This window comes from Plodia interpunctella, chromosome 8 (assembly GCF_027563975.2).
Source record: "Plodia interpunctella isolate USDA-ARS_2022_Savannah chromosome 8, ilPloInte3.2, whole genome shotgun sequence".
In the NCBI taxonomy this organism is placed as follows: Eukaryota; Metazoa; Arthropoda; class Insecta; order Lepidoptera; family Pyralidae; genus Plodia; species Plodia interpunctella.
In genome coordinates, this window is record NC_071301.1 from 9,979,293 (window position 1) to 10,006,168 (window position 26,876).

Below are 26,876 nucleotides of genomic sequence, written 5' to 3' on the forward strand. Positions count from 1 at the left end.
ATCGATACTTACTTCACTATTGGACATGTTACAGGTTAATTTTAGGAATTGTATCTAGCTATAACCGCCATACCGTGGCCACTATAGTATCTAGAATTCAGGAGATATTCCGGGATTTCCGGATTGCAAGCAGCACGATCGGGTTGTCACTTCGCTATTAATAGTTCCACTAGATATAACTAAGTAACAATATAATCGTAATATAGCGGATAAAGAAGAAGATTCTTAGATATTTCCGTAGCTATCATTTCTTCTCGTGAATGCATAATCAAAAATTTCAATAATGTTTTCAAAAATAAAAGTATACAGGACAACAATCCTCATGCAATTGAAAATTACTACATCAGTTTTCTTCTTTTTCTGAATTCCCACTGTTTCTGCATTCCAAAAACATCGTCAAAAGTTCTAGCAAAATTTTTCGTTTGTTTTGTTTAAAACCACCGTTTTCAACAATATTTTTTGGAGAAAATTTATGAAGTAAACTTCCATTGCGTGAGCATCGGGCGCCTGGATCATTATTTCCCAGAATAAGGGAAAATGGCGGGAATCAGGGAATTTGGAATGAATATTACACTAAATATTTGGTTCAACAAGACAAAGAAGAAGAAAAAACTTGCACGCGATCTGATTTCCCCGTGTTGATATACGAGTTAATATGCCTGAAACGAGCACCGTTACATATATCCAGAAAATAAATTTTACTACAGAATAGCAACAGTTTCCAGTGAAATGAATCGTAAATTTCAGAATAGTACTGAGGCTGCGAGTCGCATGCCAAGCGGCCATTTTGTTTTGTCACACTAGTCGAGTACTCAAGTAAAATAATTTGGTTATGGAAAAGTTAAAACCCGTATGTATTGTATAGTACTAGAATTTAAACCAAAACTAGTTTTTGTCGGGTCTACTCATGGAACGATGAACTCAAAACTTGGATAAAATAAATTGTTTCGATTATGCATAGGTACCTACATAGGAACAGACAGAAAAGCGAAACGACAGGAAGCGACTATGTATTAGATTATGTAATTCAGGAGACACCAGATGAAAATAAGAGAGAAATTCAATAAAAGCCAGCACACACAAAAAACGTGTTTTAACCATAAGCTGTAGTATTTTTACTAGATCAGCTCCTCAGAACAACTTTTCCATCGACCAGTGTAATCTTTTTGTTTAATATATCCTACGTTATGCACTGTCCTCTAGCAATTCCAACTAGAAAATAACAACGCCAAACTGTAACTTAAAAATATCATTTTTCTATTTTATCTGTCTCTTACGTGAAATGCTTGTTGCAGACAAATAAAGCGGGAAAAATTATAACCCTATATTTGCTTAGAAAATAATTCTAGTTTTATTGTTTAGATTTCTTTTGGAATATAAATAAGTATGTAATTGATTCATAAATATGTTATGAAGAGTCAAATTAACCCTAGTTTAAGATAATTGAATATGATACTATAAACTCAACATTAATCCTTACATATTATAAAACAAAGTCCTCTACCGCGCCTGTCTGTCTGTTCGCAATAAACTCAATGCACGGATTTTCATGCGATTTTCACCAATAGATAGTGTGATTTCTGAAGGCGTCTAATTTATTATATTTTTACCCGAGCGAAGCCAGGATGGGTCGCTAATTTTCTATATATTTGACATTATTTTGAATATTCAAATAATCTATATTATTTGAATATTGTAATTAAAACAAGCAATACTAAGCACGTATATTTCCATATTTCACATCAATTTCCCTTCTCTCAGTGTCAGAGCAATATGGTTTTTCTTTTCATGAGTCACTTTTCTGTCTCTGTCCTACTCATGTCCACTCCTAACTCCTATCATCTCAAATAGTACATGCATCTCTTTCTTGGTCTTCCTCTTCTTAAGTTAAATGTTTTGATATTGCCTTCTTCCTTTTTCATATATATAGACGCTAGCTTTAAACTTTCTTTGTCATAAATATTTTTATCCTGTCAAAAGCACAGATTATTTATTAATCAGAAAATGAATTAAGTAAATTTGTGCCAATAACATTTTTATTAAGTACAAACACATAACTGAATTGCATCATCACTCAAACATAAACATATTATATTATAGCTTAATATTTATATTCATAAACATATTATATTATAGCTTAATATTTATATTCATAAACATATTATATTATAGCTTAATATTCATATTCATAAACATATTATATTATAGCTTAATATTTATATTCATAAACATATTATATTATAGCTTAATATTTATATTCATAAACATATTATATTATAGCTTAATATTTATATTCATAAACATATTATATTATAGCTTAATATTTATATTCATAAACATATTATATTATAGCTTAATATTTATATTCATAAACATATTATATTATAGCTTAATAGTTATATTCATAAACATATTATATTATAGCTTAATATTTATATTCATAAACATATTATATTATAGCTTAATATTTATAATCCCAGTTCGACACTGTTTCCAGTAATTACTCATTTCGTTAACCAACCAAGGGTTGCTTTACTCCCTTCAAGCGAAATTGACCTATATTAGTATAATTATAAAGCCGGGTTTATGGCGGCAACGAATTTCAAAGACAAAATGTGGATTGCGTAAGATAATTCACTTTACCCGATTCTTAATTGCATTAATTTTGCTAACTTGAGGGCTAATCTGATTTAATGTGACATTTTGTGGATACGTCAATCACACATGCCATCATAAATGGAGAATTACCAATCATGGAATTAGTAGGTACTCCGACAAATGACTACATGTTTCCAATATTCTCCATAAAGCCATGTTTGGCCAGTTACACAGTGAAAAAATAAAATAGTATGTATGATATGCAAGAAATAAAAAAATATATATTTTTTATAATAGACTAGCCCTTGCCCACAACTTCGTATGTGAGTAAAAATCCGTTTCCCTTGTCAATTTCAGGAAATCCCTTCTCAGTGCTCCCCTACACTGTCCTAGGAACCTACACACCAGATTTCAGCTTTCTACGCCCAGTAGTTCCGGCTGTGCGTTGTCTGTCAGTCAGTCACCCAGTAACGCAAGAGTTTTATATATATAGATTCTGATAATATTGTGCAATCGTCAATGAAGGTACATTATTATTTATAAAACTAATAGCAAAAATCAAGTCGTGTATATACTTGAAAAAGACATATAGATAAACATCCAAGACCCGGGCCAATCAGAAAAAGACTATTTTCCATCATGACCCGACCGGGGATCGAACTCGGGACCTCTCGGTTCGGAGGCAAGCACTTTACCACTGCGCCACCGAGACTTAGATGGTAATCACATTACCATATTTCGATTGATACATTAATTCGAATCAGTGTTTGTGTAAACACGTTATTTGGATGACGTCTGTGAGTGTACAAATAATGATACTAAACTATTATTACTAGACTTCTATTGTATACTTTAAATAACTTAATAAAAACTAAATGTTATAAATAAAATACAAGTAAATACATTTTTTTGCCTTGTATATTATGAATCTACGTCACCACCGTGTTCTTTTTGATATATTTCTTCATAATCATACTAATGTGACAAACATGTAAACTATTAGTGACTGTGTGACACAATATTTTTTCTACCTTTACGTCACGCCAGTGTTACTCAGATGTTTTTTTTTATTAATTTACTTACAAATGTTATTTGGAAACATTTTGCCACACTTAAAAGCGCCTTTAATAACAAATTTCCTTTCATTTTCATACTCTCTTTGTTATCACAAATATAACAAAGGGTTGTTCATTTGCTCTCATTTTGCAAAGGAAATGGAAAATAAAGATGTCCTATTTTAGATTCTACCCACACTTTTTTCATTTATTTTTCTAGCAAATTATTATCTTGAAATAAATTATACTTTAACTAGAGATTCTATATGCTAGTAGTTTGTAGCCTTGGTAAATATTATTTAATTTAGAATATGACGTGAAAAAGTATAATTTCTGAATAAACGGTTTGATTTTGATGTTGAGTTTATTCATTATAAATCAAAAACAAACAAAAATACATTTTTTTTCTCTTTATAGGAAGTATTTTTTTTTTCTTATAAGATTACTATTACGTACCTCACGGCGCGGTCTCATTACTCCGTCGTCCTCAATTGCGTCGACGCATTAAATTGACAGTCCGTTGTGCAATTATAAAAGTTTTAACATTGACGTCCTGCAACGTATGTACGTGATTCACCGTATTGCTACAATACCAATGTTTACATTGTTCTACGTCGATAAGTCGTCGGACGTCCACGCAACGGAGGACCACGAAGGAGCAATGAAACCCGGCAAACAACCAAAAGAAAGAAAGCCAGATTGAAACATACATTGCATAAATGAAAAAAAATAATGTATATTTTTGACATGTGAATCTAAAGAAGTAAATTACCACGAAAATTAGACGACAGTATTAATTAATAATACACTCGATATGAATGAACACTAAATAGAAAACGGGAAAATCCACTACGAAAATCTTTCTAACACGACTATTTCCGAAAGCAGTTTTCCTTTTATTTCGATTCTATCTCGAGTTATCTCCTGAGTACATGGACGATGGAAATGTAACATGTGTTGATTGAATAAACGTGGGGACAAGAGCATCTATTATTGTTTCTGTTCGGACGGAAATCTTTAAATTACAGGTGCAGATAAACTGCTTCCCGTATATGTAAGAGCTTCTTTATGGATATTTTGGATGTATATATTCTACGGCTAACCGCAGAAGTGCGGCTTCACCTACGTTTAGTCAACTAGACGTAGGACCAGATGCGAACGTTCACAGGTAGCTACACTCAGGTATAGTCGAAGGTTAACAGGCTACACCTAAGTATATAACCATCAGACACCGGTTGAACCTAGGTCTGCGTAAGCGGGATGGTCTACGTAATACGGCTAAACGATAAGCAGGCTACAACTAGGTTTAACCATCTGCGACTGGTTGCACTCAGGTCTAACCAGGCAGATAACGCCTAAACCTAAGCCCAAAATAAGCAGGCGACACCTGGGTGTAACCAACTGAGGCCAGTCGGTATCAGTAGGTGTAGTGACACCTAGTTCAAGCGGGACTTTGCGATGAATCTTCCTAATACTACAGAGATAACAGACATACACGAGAAAACTGATATAAAGCGTGAAAAATCTTCCATTTGCTATAAACCGTCTGTCGGTCTGTGCAGCGGATATCTCCGGAATCCAATAACAGACTCGCTGTCTAGCCGAGCACTTATTGAAATACTTAGCGGAGTGCCGGTACAAATCCGATCTTTATTTATAACGTGCTGTTCTCTTTTTATAATTCAAGGGCTTCATTTTTCGCCTCGTGGTGTCTAATTTTATGTTTATTATGGAATGTTCTAATTCTAGTAGACGTTCTTCGTGGAAACGCATATAAAAGTAAAAAATGGAATTAAATGAAAATTACGTTTTATATTTGTTTTTTTTTTACCATATATGTATATAAAAAATGCCAATTTATGTATTTTTTTTTTCACTATTTTATTGTTTTGTAAGTACTTACTTCTTGCAATCTTACCTTTTAGTTTACTTGTTAAATCGCAAATTATGCGACATCCTAACTAATATTATAAATGCGAAATATAGTTTTTTTGTTTGTTACCTCTTCACACTCTATCTACTCGACCAATCTTATTGAAATTTGTCATACATGTAGTTTGAAGTATGGAGAAGGACACAGGGTACATTTCGTCCCGAAAAAAAATTAATTCCCGTGGGAAATTTACGCGGGCCAAGCTGCGGGTTAACACTAGTAAACAATAAGTAACGCACACTTTCAGATTCATATCGTTAGATACCTACATACCTTGTACAAAGAATAGTTGGTATTTTTCACTGCATTTGAGAATGCAATATGCAGGCTATCAGAATAAAGTGCAATGTGCTGCAAATTTCTAACACTTCCCTCCTTATTGATTGTTTCATATCTGCCGATGACCCCAATATGAGGCCAGATATTACTTCTGTATAACAATAACTGTATCGGCAATTGCTTTACTTAAATGGATTCAATTAAAAAGTCTTCACTATGTTTTTTAGAATGTACGTTCATTTGTTTTTAATATTACCACAACACCCTGTATTATACTGTAGGCATGCATCTCTTGTCTGTATGTTCGATTTCCCGGCTAAATCGCTGCACCGATTTTGGTGACATTTATATGCAGTAAAGACCCCTATTCAATCATAGGCTAAAGAAAACGTAAAATGCTGAAATGTTGTATGTTCGTTGAACCGAAACTCTTAACGAACGGCGCTCAAAATCGCTAATTGGAAGCAAAACAATTATTACATGAAAAATAAATCTACTTGGATTATGTTTCCTCAATCCAATATCAGTATTTAGTGCAGTATCCGCAACCAAATCAGGTTATGGTATGGTTAGCCGACATTCGGTGAGAGAGATTGGGTCTAAACTAAACGCATTTGCTTTGAACACAAAACATAAAAACCAGAAATAAAGCTGTGCCATTTTATTTAAAGCCAGGTTTTTCTGAAATCGAAATTAGATATGTAATTAGTATATGTACTTTATATGTATTTTATACCGGCTGTTGGCAGTTTGCCAAACTTCGACGGATCCGGTATACATTGCTGGTTTATCATTGCGGTAAATAAAAAAAATCACTCATACTAACTACCCAATGTTCACGCATTCGCGTCGGCAAAGTGTGTCAAAGTTCGGCGACAGTGTGGAGCCGGCACTATGCGTGTCGCTGTAGTCCGCGTCTCCAACCGCGATAAAAAGCACCCATGTCACTTTCCAGCCCTCCAACTATCTCCCCACCGAAAATCACAACAATCCATTTCTTCGTTTGGACGTATAAGAATAACATACACTTTCACATTTATAACGTTAAGTATGGATTTCGGGCATTACCGCAAATAGAGCTCATCTAAGCGCCCGGCGAAAATGCTATATTTGGCTCCATCTTACTCGTTGACATACGTACACCCAGAGCGTTGACATCCCTCGTCAGATCAACGAAAAGTAACGCTATCTGTGGGCGAAGTGCGCGTTTGAATTTTCACTTCTTAGACGTGAAAATTCAAACCCGCACTTCGCCCTCTGTATGTAGTTTCGACGCATGTTTAATGTCTTAACAACCGAGAACCAGCGGAGCTCGTCGAAGAGGGGCATGACAGAGCATTGGCCAAAGAATGATTTCTTTCAGCACTATTAAGTACTTTAATGACGAATATTTTTACCATTGCACATTTTGACCGTTGAGCGTTTGAACTCAAGTTTGTACAAGTAAACTTCTACTCATTGAAGTTCCGGCGCAAGAATTTTGATAATGCATTAGATAAGGCATTCATTTCTGTACCCAAATTATTTTGTGCAGGTGGCCATTTTAGCGAATAATTGGCTCGCTGGCCGGGTCATTACCCAGACAATGGTATTATCAGTTCCCGAATGGCACCTATTTTTATTACACTTTTGGAATTCCATTTGACATCATTCGTCTAAGAGCTTTGATCTGGAGCAGTGGTATGTAAGCCTTCATTTATTTAATGCACATTTACAAAAAAAATGTATTGCATATTTTATAAGCAATAACGTTAAAATAACGACATAATTAAATTGTATTTTATTTAAGCTTTTTCTAAACTGGCAACGCTACAAAAAAATAAAGAAAGAGTCTTGACGGTTGTTTTCACTTGGCAAGTGGGGTCATTCGGTAACAATCGGGCGAAACGTGAACACGTTGTGGAAGAATAATAAAATTAGTGAAGTGATTTTGGGTGTTTAATTTGCAGTGAGTTTACAGGTACCCAGGTTAATTGCTTTACGACGAGTAGAAAATTAAATAGGTCCACTTAGTAACACTTCATAGCAAATTAAGCGAAATTCTTTAAGCATTAAAGATGTCTATGTATCTTCACCACCGCTCGGTAATGATGCAGTCCTATAGCGAAGATTTAACAAAATTGTTTGAAATCGCGACTGTAATCGTTTATTTATTTATTCATTCATAAGTACACAAAACAGTAAGTTAGGTTAGGTTACATAATTTCTACGAATTAACCAAAACATGACCAAACAATACGTGTACATAACATGTTAAATTTTGCTCACATCAAAATACAAAGTGAAAAACAACACAAATAAACATATGAGGAAAATGAGGAAAAATGGCAATTTAATCTATTATAACATTACGGCACTTCTTTTTGAATGACATTAGTGAAGTGCAATGAATGTCGGGTAGTTCTGTTGATGAATAAAATCGACACATTCTATGCAGACGATTATAATGACCGATTTTATTCGCACAAGCGGAAATAAGACACATTGAGGAACTTCATGTTAACATTTTTATTTCATAAGATTATTTTATATTAAGTTAATATAGATGCGGCTAACGTTTATATGTGCACACATCTTTCGAGCTTATCTTTTACTCACTATATCGTTCTCTGTCGCTCTCTGAGTGCTTTCTCAGTTTCTTCATCAAAGCAAAGGCATCGGAGACCCTATAATAGGTCCTATAATAATTCCCTTGAGTTTAAATGTCGTATTCTTGATGTAGTTACTTCTAGCTCTCTGCATTCTTTGGGCAATTGTTTGTTAGTGCAAACTATAACATCTAATAAAATAAGTAAATAAGATTTAGAGAAGAATGTAAGCGTCCCTGGCACGCAGGGTGCGGGCGAGCGAACATAGTCTAGATTTAAACTAGACAGCCTTTATGTCAACCATTCTTGTGCCATTTCGAGAAGTGCCGCAAGATTGGCCACTTGAAAACTTTATAAACTCATATCACCTTCATAACGTCATTTAAAAGCATTACTAACTAAAATGTTTCAGTTCTGTTCCTTATCGATAAACTTTCCTTTGTTACTGAGCAAAATTTAGTTTTTTCTCTGTAACCCTGCTTTTCTTGTATATTGGAACTTTCATAACCTAAAAATGAATACTTGAGTGACACAGCCGTGACTCGCCTGACCTAATTCCGATGACCGGGTGAACTCGCGGTATTTTCGGGATGATATTGGCAATATTCATTTTGTTATTAAAAAAAAAGCATTCTATTTTCGTAACACGTAAAAATAAAGAGAAAAAGGTAAGGCATGTAACGTTGGGTAGAGGCCTATATAAGGTCAAGGATAATACGCGTGCCAAAATTTTAAAATTTGGGATGCCGACGACCGGGCAAAGTGGAGACAAAAATTTAGGAAAGCGCACCCTGGGCTTCGACGCTCAACGGCTAACGAAGAAATCGGGAACACGCACGATTGAGAGAGAGCAGCCTATATCGACCGACAGTGGCTAACAACCTCGGGAACATTAACAGATTTTTTTTTCCTGAAGAGTTTAGGAGAAACATAATTCCCAACACCTTGATGCAATGAAATGGCGCTGAAGCCGCGTTTTGCGCGACGTAACGCGCCCTCCTGACCCCAATATGACGCTGGCTCAAAAATGACACAATTTCTCGCTCTTTAACCGTAGCATTGCACTAAATTACTTTGTGTAAACACAGAAATAGGTCCCTCTCTTATCTTCGCATGTTCCCTTAATTTAACATGTTTATAATACCATGTTTCATAATCACGATCAGAATTATTATCAGCATCATCAAACACGTAATTAATCAAGTATAATTATATCAAGTATTATACTTGATTAATTACAATATATCAATTATAATTATACAAAAAAAGGAATAACCTTTAACAAAGATCAATGAATCATTGTTTGTTACACAAGATACAAAAATAGCAAAACTATTTATTTTGTTTTTACTGTATGAATAGTATTTTATATGATGTATAACTATAATTCCATTGTAACAAATAATGGTACAATGTTTTGACTGGGTTGTCTATACTTGGAAATACAGTGTGCAACAAAATATTTAAACATAAATCGATTGAAATTAATTTTGATGATAAGATAGTTTAAGACCAATACTTAATTTTATGATAGTTTTACCCGAGCGAAGCCGGGACAGGCCGCTAGTTTTCATAATAAACAATCAACCTTCAAGGGATGAAGTAAGGGATGAAAGTTTGGATGAAATAGTGGATGAAATACTATAGTGACACACGGGGGGCTGACGCATCTGAAGGTCTAATTTCTGAAGACACTATTTCATTTATTAAAATTTATGCATGAATTTATATTTTAACCTTGGTCTGCAGCTATATCGTTGACCATTATGAGGAAGTTATCATTACCTAATGATGAGCTCTGATCAGAGATGGGTTCGCGCCGGACTGTTTGAGAAGAAACCGGACAAATACGCGGCGTAAACTAAACCCATCTATTGCTCTGATATATATAGAAGAAGTTCTTATCTTACACACTCGTAACATTTTAACTTTTGATTTTGTTTGAACAACACGCATTCATTTGCCAATTAATTTTAATTGTCCCAAAATTTATACTTAATTCATAATGGTGCAAGTGAATGTAAATGAGGGTATTTTAGAAGGAGAGTTAGTGAACAATGAATATGGTGGAAAATTTTACAGTTTCAAAGGGATTCCGTACGCGGATCCTCCTGTAGGAGATCTTAGATTCAAAGTAAGTTGTACCATTGTTTATTATTTTGTTATTTATAAATTTGTAAACATTTTTTTGTTTAATGTTTTCGCACGTTTCTTCGATGTCTAAGGAACAAAGGGCTTGGACATCTTGGGCCTATATTATTATACGTTAAATATGCCATTCTGAAGGAATGTAGTTAATCTCCTGATTATACTAGTACATCAACCGTATGATATAGGCTGGTGGTAAATAATGGGCAATAGTTTTTTTTTCGGATTTATCCCTAATTTCTTCATATTTTTATTTATTATCATTTTTGTTCCAGGCACCTCAGCCACCGAAACCATGGAATGGCATACGAAGCGCAAATGAGTTTGGACCAGTGTGTTATCAAATAGATTTCGCGATAAACTCGAATCCAATAGGTTCTGAAGATTGCCTTTATCTCAACGTGTACACGCCAGAACTAAACCCAGTAAAACCTATGCCTGTAATGCTTTACATCCACGGAGGAGCATTTCTATCGGGAAGTGGAAATGACGATATGACAGGACCAGAATTTTTGGTCAAACATAACGTTATAATAGTCACTATCAATTACAGACTTGGAGCTCTGGGTTTCCTGTGCTTGGACACAGAAGATATTCCCGGTAATGCTGGAATGAAAGACCAAGTAGCTGCAATGAGATGGGTCAATAAAAACATTAGTAATTTTGGCGGAGATCCAAATAATGTGACGATATTTGGAGAAAGTGCAGGAGCTGGTAGCGTTTCTTTTCATCTCATATCTCCGCTAACTAAAGGACTGTTTAGGAAAGCTATAGCCCAAAGTGGTGTGTTAACATGCTGGTGGGCCCAGGCATTTAAACCACGTGATCATGCTCTCAGCCTTGCTAAACAATTAGGCTTTTATTCCGAAGACGACAAGAAATTGAGTGATTTTTTCAAATCTTTGCCGCTCGAAAAACTAGTACAGTTGGATTTGTCCAATATATTAGGTTTTTCGAAAAAAGAATTCTTAAATATTTATTTCAATATTGTAAGTGAAAAACCATTTGGACATGAAAGGTATTTTCACGGCGATGTGTATGATGTTTTGCGTAATACCGGTATACATGCTGACGTAGAATTAATGGCTGGTTACACAGAGGATGAAGGCTACGTAGGATTATGCGGCATCAACATCGAACGGTTAATTAAACAATTGAATACCATGAATGACTTTTGCGTTCCAAAACAGATCGCGCTAAATGTACCGCTGACAAAACAATTGGACGTGGCGAAAAAATTTAAATCATTTTATTTTAAAAACCAAGAGATAACGATGGATAATTTGGATAAATATATCAACTATTTATCAATGGATATGTTTATTGTTGGTGCCATTCAACTCGCAAAAATAATTGCAAAACAGAAGAAAAATAAAGTGTTCTTTTACAAGTTCACCTGCAAATCTGAAAGGAATCGCCTTGCCACAGAATACCTAGGATTAAAGGAAGACATGTTTGAAAATAGGCAGGTCGTATGCCATTCGGATGATCTAGCTTATTTATTCCCTGTAAAATCTATGTTAGAGAAAGTCAATACAAATTCAAGAACATTTGAATTAATAGAAAATGTCACCAGACTTTGGACGAACTTTGCTAAATATGGGTAAGATTTTTCTCATCTCTGTAACATAGTTTTTTTTAACTTTCTTCCTCTTTAGATATAACTACTTCATTTAAAGCTTGCTTATCTCATCAAATGTTAGAGTGTTCAAACTATTTATAATAATATACGTAAAGAAGAAAAAATATGGTTTTACTCTCTCACTTTATCTCAAAAATGGTCGCCAATAATATATTGTAGCTCCGATATGTGAAGATAAAATAATTTATTGCGTTGTTCTAAATTTCCATTTCATCATTTTAAAATTCGCGAAGATGATCTCAATATTGTAATATATTTTTAGGCTGTGTTAAAAGTTTTAACATCAAACATTGTTATCATCTAATTTCCATAGAAAGTTTAGTGTGATTGAAAAATTTGTTACACAAAACATTCACACATTCATATGTTTGTTACATCTTTTTAAGGAATCCAACACCAGACGCCAGTTTGGGGGTCCAGTGGACGCCGTTCTCTTCAGAAAGACAAGAATATTTAGATGTTGGAAATAAACTAGTTCCAAGTACCGATCCAGAGAAGGACGAACTTGCATTTTGGGAGTCTATATATCAAGAATACTATCCGCATTGCCTTTGCAATTAAAATCATATCTGTATGCAACACCAAGTACAATTTTACTATCGGTGTTGGAAAAATATTAATACCTTCTGTTGTTAAAATAATCTAATTTAAGAAGTTAACAAAAAATATTATCTTGTTTTTTTGATCTTGTTGTTTTGATGGCAGTCGAATTTCATCATGCAAGAATTTAAAGGTTTTTCTTGTGGACAATCAAATACGTTATGTCATTCTTATTAAACTACTTATATAACATTGAGAATAGTGTTCGAATTTATTTTTACAGTTTCAAGTTACACTTATTGCTTAAAGTATGAAAACTTACTGCTTGGTTTATCTGTTTTAGTAAAATTACAGTAGTATAGATGTATAATAACTTTTTAAGAGCTACAAAGTACATGTCGCTTCCTACTTTTGGAGCGTTACAAAGGGTGCCGTAGTTATTTAAAAATACAAAATGTATTTTTTTACGATAATTTTCTCTCTATATTGTAAAGTGACATGTGGACAGGATTGTGTTTGAAATAAAAAAGGCAATGGCAAACCACTCCATTAATGTGCTAAGAAAGTTGTCGTGTGTGTTTCATTCCATATAACGATCACGACTCTCAGCCATGAGGAATACGACTGTGACGAGAATGATGTATCTACGTACAAATTATACGTGACGCAACTAATAATTTAAGGTGGCGTGACACTGCAAGACATGCCGATTATTGCCAAGGTCTTATCAAAACATGTACTTACCTTAGAATGAAGATAAAATAATTATTTTTACATTTTACTGTTGAAAACCATTGAAAAATCTATCTTATCTAATCTAACAATTACGTATTCTTGCATATGCAAGAACGAATACGAATTGTTTTGACCTATGAGATATCGATAGGCACAACGTCATTTCACCTTGTAATTGCTTTTATTTATCTCTTCTCTTCACACTTATGATACTCAACCAATCTTCTTAAAATTTCGAATATATAAAATTAAGAGAATGGAGAAAGACATAGGGTACCTTTCATCCCAGAAAAAAACTATTGTTCCCGTGACATTTGTGAAAATTGACTTCCAAAAGACGTAATAATGAGCTAGATCTTTTTTACATTACATAAAATATTATGGTCGTAATCAAGGATGGAAAATTAAAAAAATATATATTGCAACTTAAGCTTTATATCAATGCAGATAAGAGCACCTTTATCACTATTAATATAGGACTCAAATTCGGCAACAATACGTGAATTCTACTAATTTGTTTGGATAATAGTCAGTAATATCTTGTCAACCTTGAAGTATTGCCGCGTGAAGTATAGAATTTTTACTTAAAAAATGGTGCAAGTCAAGATAAATGACGGTGTTTTGGAGGGAGAACACTTGGTGAATGAGTTTGGGGGCAAATTCTTTAGCTTTAAAGGGATTCCTTACGCCGCGCCACCACTTGGCGAGCTCCGATTTAAAGTAAGTCGAACCAAATATTATATATGTTATTATATTATTATAGAAGTATGTAGCTATACCTTAAAGAATCAGATTGTCAACGTCGGCTTGAATTGCCAGTCATCTTTTGTATGTAATTATCTAGTTTCTGTTAGTATCGTTTTAGTATCATATATATGAAGGCATATTTATTTATATTTTTTTTGCCACTGGACCGAGAGGTTCCGGTTTCGATCCCCGGTCGGATCATGATGGAAAATGATCTTTTTCTGATTGGGCCCGGTCTTGGATGTTTATATATATATATGTGTGTATTTGTATTTATGTAAGTATAGTATCGTTGAGTTAGTATCCCATAATACAAGTCTCGAACTTTCTTTGGAGTTTGTCCTAATATATTTATTATATTTAAGTAGGTATTTTGATTATCTTTTTATAAATATTGTTAGTTCTTATTGTCCAATCAATGCGATTAGGATGTTGTCAGGGCGTCGAGAATGTGCCGCTAATCGGATGTATTGTTTTTACACATATTTACACATCATGTGTAAGCTATGTACTGTCACCTGCAAAAGTCCAGTGTACTTTTTAACCTTATTCTTAGGAATTAAAATTTAAAATTACTATTGGACTTTTGCAGCTGACCGTCTCTGATGCGCTAAGATCCTGCCAGTAATAACAGCATCCTAAGAGTGCAAATAGATTTCACTGTCAGTACATGAACCATAGAGCGATGAGTCATGAACTGACTGTAAGATGATTACTTATACTATATAGTTGTTCGCCGCGAACTTCGACCTCGCGAACACAATATTTTTTTACAAAATTGTGAATATTTCAAAAGCGACTGAACCGATTTTGATGCCCCACGAATTTAAAAATTCTATGGGCATATTCTACGTACCTTTTAAATTTCATCAAAATCGGTTCTCTTTTTTCTTTTTGTTGAGAGATATTAATAATTTATGACGCTATAGCTAATACTAAGTATCTTATTCATTATTCGTGACAAGAAGGACAAAGTTAAGCAACTTGGTTGTAGCATCCGGGAGGTGAAACAGAGAAAAGTTTTTATTGAATGCACATTTATTTATTTTAAAAAATTTTCGCTAAATATATATATTATAATACATACAAATGAATGATTCTCTACTATTCAACCATAGAATAAAACACTAATAACATTGTGGTGCATTTAATAACCAAAATACTAAGTATATTTGAATAAAAAACCCCAAATTAATAGTCATTTTAGTACACAATAGTATACCTAGTATTATACAAAGTTAGTTATATATATATATATATAATTATCACAGGCCCCTCAACCGGTGACACCGTGGAATGGAATCCGCAAAGCCACAGAATTTGGTTCTATATGTTACCAAATATTTGACATATTCACGGGACAATTCACGCCTAATGGCAGCGAAGACTGTCTGTATTTAAATGTTTACACTCCAGACCTGAAACCCAAAAAGCCTTTACCAGTAATGGTATATATCCATGGCGGAGCATTCATGTGCGGCAGTGGAAATGATGACATATACGGACCCGAATTCCTGGTCAAACATGACGTCATCCTTGTTACATTCAACTACAGGCTTGAGGCTTTCGGGTTCCTGTGTCTGGATACAGAAGACATACCCGGCAATGCTGGTATGAAAGACCAAGTAGCAGCATTAAGATGGGTCAACAAAAACATTGCCAATTTCGGCGGAGATCCAAACAACGTCACTATTTTTGGAGAAAGTGCTGGAGGTGCAAGCGTCTCATTCCATTTAGTTTCTCCTATGTCTAAAGGACTATTCCGAAGAGCTATAGCCCAAAGTGGAGCAGCTTTTAGCCCCTGGGCCATGTCCTTTCAGCCACGTGACAGAGGTCTGGCTTTAGCGAAAAAGCTAGATTTTCATTCCGAAGATGATAAAGAACTTTACAACTTCTTCAAAAATGTGCCCACGCAGGCATTGTGTGGACATCAATTACCCTTAACTTTAGATGAACAGCCCGGTATTAGCATGAGTGTTGTGAGTGAAAAGAAATTTGGAAACAATGAGAGATTTTTCTACGGTGATATTTATGAGGTTGCACGTAACGGAATACATGAAGACGTGGAAGTTATGACAGGTTACGTAGCCCACGAAGGTTTCATATTGATGTTAAACCCTATCCAAAGATCTATATCGGGATTTTTTGACCTAATCAATAATTATGTCGATTATCTTGCTCCAAAAGAAATCAGACTGAACTGCAAATTAGCTGATGTAATAGAGGCATCAAAGAGTCTGAAGAAATTTTACACGGATAATAAAGTACTGACTGAAGAAAACTGGGATGTTCTTGAAAAAATATTAGGATTTAATGCGTTCAAATATGGTATAATCCAATCTGCGAAGTTTGCCGCAAATCAGAATAGGAAAGTATATCTGTACAAGTTTACATGTACCTCGGAGAGAAATGTATTTGCGCATAAGCTTGGCCTGGGAAAGTATATTGGTGATAAGGCTGTGACCAGTCACGTAGATGACCTAGCCTATCTCTTTCCCGAAAAAGCAATAAATCATCAACCTATCAACGATAGCACAAAGAAACTGATTGATAATGTAACAACACTTTGGACCAACTTTGCAAAATTTGGGTGAGTTGCTTTAAATTTATATTTCCTTTTTATTTTACGCCCACTATTTTGTGTTTATAAAGACTCATTGACCTTTTTGTACACCTGAAATTGAATACTACCAAAATTCACGACAACTGGCGAGTCATAATGAAATTATAGATAATTACAACTCAATATCTGTATTTTATAATAGAATTTTGATAATGGGATTCGAGACTTGCCTACGATGATAAAAATAGAATAAAATATAATTTCTAATACATAAATAATTACAACAACGTCCATCAAATATTCAAATTCGCAGTAGTTCGATTTTTTTTTAAATAGAAGCATATTTTGCCTGTCTTCATAATTATTAAAGGTACACTTCTTAAAAAAAAGAATACTCACTGCTATCATTAAATATTGAACACGATGAAATTGAAATGACGGGTGTATGCAGCAAGATTCACATTTATTTCGACCGGGTTATAATTTATATAATATAATTCCCAAGAGAACAATAGTTTTTTCATGCAATTTGACAGGCCAATTTTTGTTCGAATAAAATTATTTTGTGGCAAGTGTCGTATAAAATATTGATATATAAGTAATATAATTTAATACACTATAATAACAAGTGCTTATAATAAATTAAAAGTGTTTATAAAAATTAAACTAAGCTATTATTGATTGAGATCCCATAAATTGTCACTTCAATACACATTACTGTGACAAAATATATAGCTTTGCACGTTTTTAGATATTCGCAAACATAAAATTAACTTTTTATACCTACTTTCTTTTTAGTAACCCCACCCCTGACGGCTCTCTGGGCATCACATGGGAGCCATATTCTCTAGGAAAACAAAAATGCCTCAATATTGGCAACACATTATCGCTCGAAGAAGAACCAGATAAGGAAGAAGTTGTTTTCTGGGAAAACCTCCATAAGAAATACGTTCCACAACAAGTTCTATGAGTACTGTAAGGTCAAGATAATCTTATTATCGAACAAGACAGATATATTTCAGTTCATCTGTGTGAATTTACAAAGGTTGATATACCTACTAAGTTTTAATGAAAAAAAAAAGATAATTGTTAATTATGATAATTAAGTGCATTTCTATTGATTTGGATCTAAATTGTCTAATTGTCTAAATCTGTACGAATATAATAAATTTTTAAGAAGAAATAAATACGATGAATAATCAGCGTTTAAATGAGATCATCAATTTTTGACTTACAACACCGAATTGTTCACAAATAGATGTTTGTATAGGATGATTAGAGATGTACCTAGATAACAGTCCCTACATCTCCTATCCTATCAATACATATAATAAAATTGAAGAAAGGTCAAATTTGAACATTGTTTTTTTTTTAATTCTTCATGGAATATACTAAGTTACTGATATAGATGACGAAAATATAGTTTTAGAAATTTTTGTCTGTCTGTCTGTGTGTCTGAACGCGCATCACTAAATCTAGTGGACCGATTTGTTTGAAATTTGATATGTAGGTACCTTATATACCGGGCTAACATCTTAGATACATTTCATTCCAGTAAATGGTCAGGTTCCCGTAGGATAATTGAAAAACTAATAATTAATCAAAAATACCTCGGAATCCCGGGTTAACATCTTATAGACATTTCATCCCGAAAAATGAGGAGGGTCCTGTAGGAAAATTAAAATAACAATTCACGGAGCCGATTTACTTTAAAATTTTGTGGAAAGAAAAAGGGGTGAAAAACTGTTAATATGAAAGTTCTACACCGTTGAAGTTACTCACTTGAAAATTTGGATTTTGGTTGTTTACAACAAATTAATGAATACGTATTTCAGACTTTTCTGAAAATTAACCCTCAACGTTCAAAAGGGGGATGAAAGATTGTATGGGACTTAATACAATTTTCAAGATTAAAAGATGAAAATTGGCACACTTTTTCTAGCAAATAAGTAAATAAAAAAATGTTTAATTTACGTTTGTGATTAATAATACACGGAATTTGTCATGGAATAGGGACGGGACGCGTTGCAGAAAGCGAGAGTGGGAATCAGAGCGGGAAATGGAATGGAAAAACATGATGGCACAATATGTAGGAAACGGTACGGGATATCTACATTACGAGCAGGAAGCGGGATTGGACAAGTTTGCGGGACGAGACACGCAGCGAGAAACTGGAAATTGAACTAAAGATGAGAAAAAATAAGAATTTAAATCATATATGTTTACCAGTCTTACAGAGTACGCGATTAAAAAATACTGAGATTTTGCTATGAAATTCACGCGGGCGAAGCCGCAGACAAAAGCTAGTAGTAAATATTTTCTTTCTAAAGGCAGTAACTTTTTTAGTAAAGATCGTAGCTCGTGGTTTTAGGAGTAAGTAAAAAAATATCACATTTGTAGTTACTCAGTTACAATTATCTATATCAAAATATAAACGGATAGAATAGAATCATTGATCGTGTTATCATTTTGATTTCTGATTAGTAAATGAACTTGTAGCAAATAAATTCTTATTACGAGCATTATAAAGTCTAATTTCCAATAATACAACACTATCTAATATTATCTAAAAATAATTGTTGACGACTTTTGTTATTCGCTCAGTTTAATCTGGTCAACCTTGGAGGATTGCCGTGTGTTGAGATTAATTTTAAAATGGTCCAAGTGAAGATAAACGATGGTGTTTTGGAAGGAGTGTATGTAGATAGTGAATATGGAGGGAAATACTATAGTTTTAAAGGCATCCCTTATGCCGCTCCACCAATTGGAGAACTTAGATATAAGGTAAATTCCTGTGGAAAAATAATTTATTTAATATCACCTAAGCCTGTAACTATGCTCCAGTAGACATTTGGAGATGTAAATTTCCCTATTTGTCATTTAATTCTACCTGTGTACGAAATTTCATAGAAATTTGTCCCGTAGCATTTCCGATTCAAATTCTAATTATTTATTAAGAAATTAGAACGTCACAGTGATTTTTTCACGCCAAAGGTAATTAAAATTAATTATCTATATATAAATTAAAAAAATTAAAATTAAAGGTAAACTACTGGTAAGGATAAGAAGTATGGGCCATGACCCACCACGCGGGCCCATTGCTGATTGGCGGGTTGTAACGACTGCAAATACAGTCAGATCCAACGGCTTAACGTGCCTTCCGAAGGACGGACACAATAGAACTTCCTCAATATTTTAATCACGAATCATAATTTCTCCACAGGCACCGCAGCCAGTCACTCCTTGGGATGGAGTCCGCAAGGCCACGGAGCATGGCCCCATCTGCTACCAGGCATTTGACATGATAACTTTTACAATAAACCCTGCAGGCAGCGAAGACTGTCTCTATATCAATGTGTATACTCCAGAAATAAAACCATCCAAACCTTTACCAGTCATGTTCTTCATACACGGCGGAGGATTTATAGCCGGCAGTGGCAACGATGATCTGTATGGGCCAGACTTTCTGATAAAACAAGAAGTTATCCTTGTCACGTTCAACTACAGACTTGAAGCACTCGGCTTCCTGTGCCTTGACACAGAGGAAATCCCTGGCAATGCTGGAATGAAAGACCAAGTTGCTGCCTTGAGATGGGTCCAAAAAAATATCACGCATTTTGGCGGAGATCCAAATAATGTCACAATTTTCGGAGAGAGTGCCGGAGGTGCTAGTGTATCTTTTCATTTGATTTCTCCTATGTCCAAAGGATTGTTCCAAAGAGCTATTGTTCAAAGTGGAGCCGTAACTAATCCGTGGGCAATCCTCTTTCAGCCACGTGAAGTTGCCCAAGCTGTAGCAAGGCAATTAGGTCACCACTCTGAAGACGACGTCGAATTGAACAAATTTTTCAAAACAGTGCCAGTAGCTTCGTTAAGTCCTTTGAAAGTGCAAATAACAACAGGCGAAAGTCAAAAACCTCCTTTATTAACCTTTGGCATTGTAAATGAAAAGAAATTCGGAGACAATGAAAGGTTTTTCTACGGCGATGTACATGATGTGGTGCGCAATGGAATCCATGAAGGTGTTGAAGTAATTGTCGGTTACACAGATGACGAGGGTCTGGTGACATTAGCACACTTTGGTCCATTATCTGAAGTGTGCAATAAAATTAACAACTTCGTTGATTATTTAGCTCCCAAAGCCATTCTGACCAACTGTAAGCTAACAGATCAGATCGAAGCTTCGAGAAGTGTGAAAAGATTCTATTTCGGCAACGGAGTTGTTACTGAAGAAAAATGGGAGTCCTTCAAGAAATTTTTGGACTTTGAAATGTTCAACTATGGGTTGCTTCAATTGGCAAAGTTTTCTGCGCATCAGAAGACCAAAACTTACTTCTACAAGTTTGGTTACAAGTCTGAGAGGAATAAATTCGCTCGTGTGCTTGGATTGGGAGATCTTCTCCAAGGCAGGGCCGTGACTTGTCATGCTGATGAACTGGCATATCTTTTCACCGAGCAACTGTTTAATCATGAGCCGCTAACAGATTCTACAAGGAGACTCATAGATAACATTTGCAAGCTTTGGACGAACTTTGCAAAATTCGGGTAAGATATAAAAATGATTAACTAAAAACAATGCGATACGACGCGCAGCTCCCTTTTTCCTTTATTTACTTGATCTTGGTCTAAAAATAAATTTAGAGTTTTCGTGCAACGCATGTTAAATAAATGTCGTGCAATGTGTGGTAATAATCACACATTGCTTCTTAAAAGCATTAATCATACTTAATATTCTGGCAGAATTATTGAAAACCAATTAACTCCAATTTAAAATGCTGTAATGTTTTTGTTTATTGAAATCACTCAGATAACATTTTATCGGAGTTCTTACAATACATTCGAGTGCCTATGACACATCGTCGTGGATCTACAGGTCATGTTTATATAAATTCAGTAGGTAGATTGATTGTAGCTATCACCTTCTATCTAAAGTGGTCTGTTGGAAATAGTCCCATGTACTGCAATAAAGCTGTGGATATGGAGCTGTTTGTAAGAGTGATTACGGAGAATATACTGTAATCACTCATACACATTGCTCCATTGCACTGTATCTTATGTTTTCTACAGGTTTTGACACTGACGTGCGTTGACGTACGTCGAATCTTAATACAACTTCTGCTTGTTCGGCGTTGTCTGTCGACGGACGTTAAAACGACTCGGCAATGAGCTTCAATTTGAATTAGAATTGCACCGTCGCGTTGCGTACCTAACTGCTTTTGTCGCTCACCTTTTGTTATCACTTGTTCAAATATAAACAGGGGAGATATTCGGTTAAAATAGAGATGTCTGATATTTGCTTTTACTTGTACATACATATGTCATTGAATGTGTTTTATCATCATGTTTCTGTCCTAGGTCATTCAAATTCAAATTCAAAATTCTTTATTCAATTTAGGATGATATTGACGTCAAAAAAATTACTTAAACTAAGTCTACTGCCGGCTTCCAAAGCGCAGGTGAAGAAGAAGCGGCGCAACAAACTTCACCGCAGCCTTTTCTCCAAGGACGTCAATTAACAAATATAGGTCTTATACATATATTAAAAATTAGGAGGATGAATTTAAATCATAATTAAAAATGTCAAAATTTGAATAAATAAATAAATAAAATAAAAGTTGTATTTCCAATAAAATTATCGAAAATTGTCACACAAAATATATATATAAATAAAAAGCTAAATGTACAAAACGTACGTAATAAGGTTTTCAAATCCTTACATATTATGAAACAAAGTCATCTGCCGCATCTGTCTGTCTGTTCGCAATAAACTCAAAAACCGCTCCAAGAATTTTCATGCGGTCTTCACCTATAGATAGAGTGATTCCTGACTAAGGTTTAGGAGTATAATTTACTGTTTTTTTACAATTGATTCTTTGTTTAGAAGGGAAATTGACGCGGGCGAAGCAAGTTGATTATAAATTATATCAAATTTAGCTTTAGTTTAAATATTAAAGTATGTTTGAATATATTTTTCAGAAACCCAACCCCTGATGAGACCCTGGGTGTGAAGTGGGTCCCGTTTACTTTGGAAAAGCAAGAATACCTGTACATTGGCAACGCACTCTCGTTGGAAGAACACCCGGATAAAAAGGATTTCAAGTTTTGGGAAACCCTCCACAGAAAATATGTACCAAATCAAGTTTTATAAGCAAAAAAAGCAGATTTTTTAAAATCATCAATTGTTATTTATAAGATTTTCTTTATACTTCTATTAATAAACAAATAAAATATACCTTTTAGTTATTTACTAAAAGTCTTTCATGAAAATCACGATGTATGAAAAAAATAAAATGATGTGATGTTTTGAAAACGTGATTTTACTGTAAATATCTCGCTATCGAAGCATTATATTGAATGTATTATATTCACTACTCGATTTAGTAATAGATTAAAACAATAAATAATACATAGCTAAATAACACTAACAAGGTAAGAAAACTGTAAGCGGACTGTACGTCTGTACATAGGAGATATTACAAAATATAATTAAATATGGGGACTTTTTATGGGACTAATAGAAGCCAAAATATATTTTTTTAGTTTTTGTCTGTCTGTATGTTGCACACAAAAGCTGTTTGCACAGTTATATATCAGATGGTTTAATTAGTTGCTAGAACCCAAGATATTGATTAAAACAATTTATGAGTAAAGCTAATTTTTAAATAAATCTAGAATAATTATCAAACATTCCTTGATGAGAGAAATAATATTGAACTTATGCGCTAGAAGTTAGTAATAAAACTAGATACATTTTAACTCCATTGGTATTGACATTGTATGTACGCTATTTTACGGTCACATCCGAAATATAAAATACAAACACGTCTACAGACTATAAATATTTCGAGCGCGCAAAAGCACTCGATTTTCCAATATTCAACCACCGCACCGGGCGGCAAGCATTAAAATTTCAATTAAAATACACGTCGCGTGACAACCCTATTTCATGTTAACAATTGAACCGAGGAATATTTGACAGTTTAATGTCTGCTGTCATACGTGAAATGGAATGGATCGCTATTTCGGTCAGTACCTATATGTATTCTAATTCTGAGTGTGAAGAGAGTCAAAATGTTTTCCTACATTCATGCTGCTACTATTCTTTCTCTCTTTCACTCGTCTCTGGTTCTATACTCGGTTGTGACATGAGATTACATTTTGAAGATTTGGCTGTGATTTTAAGACAGGCCTGCCTGACATCAACTTTCTTTGGGAATGCTGTTATTGCCTCTGCTGTTAAGTCTCGCTTCTAACTACTTTTAAACTTTCGCGTTGGATAATTAATAAGTCCGGTAGAAGGAGATTCTACCGGACAGTCGTCATCGCGGTAGCTCGCTGAGTCAGTCGCCCAGTGACCACGGGCCTTTGTAACACAGTCCGAAACGTCTGGGAAATAAAATTCGTATAATATATAAGTATTCTCGCTTCTTACGACAGCAAAGTGCCACGACAATATATGAGATATCTCTCATAGCATAAATCATAATCATATCATCGTAGAAAAGTGTGCTGTAGTGTACTGTAAGCACACTTTTATACCACATAAATAACCACTCGTCTACGATCATTAGAGGACCTCAATGGCTTAATGATCATACTACGTTAGGGTCCCGCCGATCATTAAGCCTCAAATAGTAAGAAAGCTGATATTCAAAATCACATTAAAAAATACTCCAAATGTGCAATTGTGATATGGTATAACAAGTTTTAAAACCACAAAAACTAAACGTTGTTATTGATCCTGTGTGGTGTCACCCTAGAAGGTATATTATACACTTCCTTACAGAATATAATTCCTTGCCCACAACATGTATACCGATTGAAAACCAATTTGAGAAAAAAGTGACAATCTAATTGGTTCGGATTATCTCACGGATCATTTCGAAGAATTTCCAAGCATCTATTTCCCCGGTCGGATATTAGTTTTACTACGTTGGGGCAACCCTAACAGCATTTCCGAGATCGGTTTGCAGTGTAAACAGTTCCTGGATTCCTGGAACATTCCATTTTCTAGTTTTATTTTCGAAGGTTCAACGACCTCGGTTTTGCAGTGGTAAAGTGCTTACCTCTGAAACGAGAGGTCCCGGGTTCGATCCCCAGTCTAGTCATGATGGAAAATAATCTTTTTTTGATTGACCCGGGTCTTGGATGTTTATATGTATTTGTTATAAAATATAGTATCGTTGAGTTAGTATCCCATAATACAAGTCTCGAACTTACTTTGGGGCTGTGGGATTTGTGCTAATATTATTTAATTCTTTTGCTAGTTTACTTTGTTAGGTAATTTATAAGTGAGTTGACATTATTTACAACCTGATGTTAAAAAGAAAATTAATCCTAGGTAAATAAGTCCATACTTTTTATCATAATTATTAACTTGGCAAAGAATAGCGCACCCTCGACGCTCGCTGACCAACTGAAAATAGCGGCCCAAAGCCGCGAGGGTTTCCGTATGCTGCCCTCCAAACTTCAATTCGAAGATGGCACCCCATGTTGATGATAGAATAGCGCAACATTAGTCGACTCGAGTGTCAGCCTGACGGTTAGATGTAAGTTTTTGTGTTTAAGGAATTTAAATATTTTGCCGTCTACACTACACGTTATCCAAGTCCTAACTAATATTACAAATGCGAAAGTAAATTTGTTGCTGAGCTAATCATTTTGAAACGCTGCATACATGTAGTTTGAAATACAGAGAAAGACAGAGTACCTTTCATCTCGCAAAAATAAATTTTACGCGGGTAAAAACTAGTTGAACATGAAAGCAATGTATCAATGCACAAAAAGTAAATTTTTCGAACAAAGTAAATGTTTACGTAAAGAACCATTCACGAAGGAAATAAATTTCAAAATTCATTCTCCAGAATTCCAATCCCACACAGAGCTGTAAATAAAACGTCAATCGGGTACTGCGCATCGTAAAACCGGAGACAAATCGAAGCGAACTCGGACACCGCACTACCTGCAAACTGAAACTTTGACGATTGGAAAACAAGATAGTTTCACAGCCCTTTTACTTTACAAATAATTAAGTACCTATAGTGTATTCTATGTTTATATTCCGCCTTTTGCAGAAACATTTATGTTAAAAATTGATATATTTTATACATCTTCGATTATATCAGCGTGCTTCGCTATGACTCGTGACGCGGCTCCACGATAATATGAATCTTATTGATAAAAAATTTCTTTCAGGAGAAAAGATTTTTAAGATTTTTTAATCAATTTTGTACAGACGAATATGGATAATTAATATTATTATTTATTATTTATTATTATCAGTGTACTCAGCAATTGAGGTACAAATTAGTACTTTAGAATATAAAATCTATGAGTTATGGAAAAACGGTTAAAGATAATTCCACAGAGAAGAAAGCAAGTCGTTTCTCTTTTATGAGCACTATAGTTAAGATAGTCCTTATTTATGTTATTGCGGGAAGCTATAAGCAATTTCATTTTATTTTTGTTTAATATATTATACAATCATTTACCACATTACAATTCGGAGGAAAATATCTAAAAGAAATGTGCACAATAACTAACTAAATGAAATATTTATTTCTTATATAAATAGCATTAAATAAAATAAATACATTTTTTTCCATCACGGGGAATAATATCAGCACTGGTGTCTAGGCGTGCCGTATCGACGGCCTCGTCAGACTTAATGAATTTTATTGCCAGCTTTAGAGCCCCAATATTTTATGGGAGCGGTAAATTTTATGGACCAACCTGAATAGATTGAATTCCGTTTGTTTTGGGGGTGATAAAAATGTTAAAATGTTCAGTCTACGTAAAGTTGCCACGTGTAAATAAAATGTAACTACATAGATCATTATATTTTAAGAACATTTTTCTTTTCAGGGAATAAAAATAACGTCTTTTATGCCTTTTAAATAGACATAACACGTCCACTGTCGGTCTAATTCCTTCCTACTCCACGAATCTGTGGACTTGGACCTTATTTGGACTTATTTAGAGACACACCTAATCTTTTACTATTATATTAAGATCATATATTAATATATTGTGCAAGTATACCTACAAT

The 26,876-nt window shown here is 34.3% G+C and overlaps 3 protein-coding genes across 3 annotated transcripts in view; 2 read left to right on the plus strand and 1 right to left on the minus strand.

The window, feature by feature from the left end:
• Positions 1 to 26,876, minus strand: part of mAChR-A (muscarinic Acetylcholine Receptor, A-type) — a 66,994-nt gene that overhangs the window by 31,974 nt on the left and 8,144 nt on the right. The window lies entirely within an intron of this gene.
• LOC128671707 (juvenile hormone esterase) lies at positions 10,356 to 13,348 on the plus strand. The gene is made up of 3 exons (XM_053748429.2): positions 10,356 to 10,587; positions 10,877 to 12,204; positions 12,630 to 13,348. The coding sequence occupies exons 1-3, from the start codon at positions 10,459 to 10,461 to the stop codon at positions 12,802 to 12,804; spliced, it is 1,632 nt and encodes a 543-aa protein (XP_053604404.1). The 5' UTR covers positions 10,356 to 10,458; the 3' UTR covers positions 12,805 to 13,348.
• LOC128672172 (uncharacterized) lies at positions 14,050 to 23,060 on the plus strand. Its single transcript, XM_064436124.1, has 6 exons — positions 14,050 to 14,238; positions 15,537 to 16,855; positions 17,627 to 17,796; positions 19,416 to 19,612; positions 20,052 to 21,373; positions 22,805 to 23,060. Exons 1-6 carry the CDS (start codon positions 14,110 to 14,112, stop codon positions 22,974 to 22,976), a joined length of 3,309 nt encoding a protein of 1,102 aa, XP_064292194.1. The 5' UTR covers positions 14,050 to 14,109; the 3' UTR covers positions 22,977 to 23,060.

What these genes read in the sequence shown, in the direction of transcription:
- LOC128671707 (XM_053748429.2), top strand. Translation starts at nt 10,459, where the DNA reads ATGGTGCAAGTGAATGTAAATGAGGGTATTTTAGAAGGAGAGTTAGTG. An exon ending in TAGGAGATCTTAGATTCAAA is followed by an intron (nt 10,588 to 10,876) that starts GTAAGTTGTACC and finishes TTTTTGTTCCAG; the next exon opens with GCACCTCAGCCACCGAAACC. An exon ending in ACGAACTTTGCTAAATATGG is followed by an intron (nt 12,205 to 12,629) that starts GTAAGATTTTTC and finishes CATCTTTTTAAG; the next exon opens with GAATCCAACACCAGACGCCA.
- LOC128672172 (XM_064436124.1), top strand. Translation starts at nt 14,110, where the DNA reads ATGGTGCAAGTCAAGATAAATGACGGTGTTTTGGAGGGAGAACACTTG. An exon ending in TTGGCGAGCTCCGATTTAAA is followed by an intron (nt 14,239 to 15,536) that starts GTAAGTCGAACC and finishes TAATTATCACAG; the next exon opens with GCCCCTCAACCGGTGACACC. An exon ending in CGTTCCACAACAAGTTCTAT is followed by an intron (nt 17,797 to 19,415) that starts GAGTACTGTAAG and finishes ATTGTTGACGAC; the next exon opens with TTTTGTTATTCGCTCAGTTT.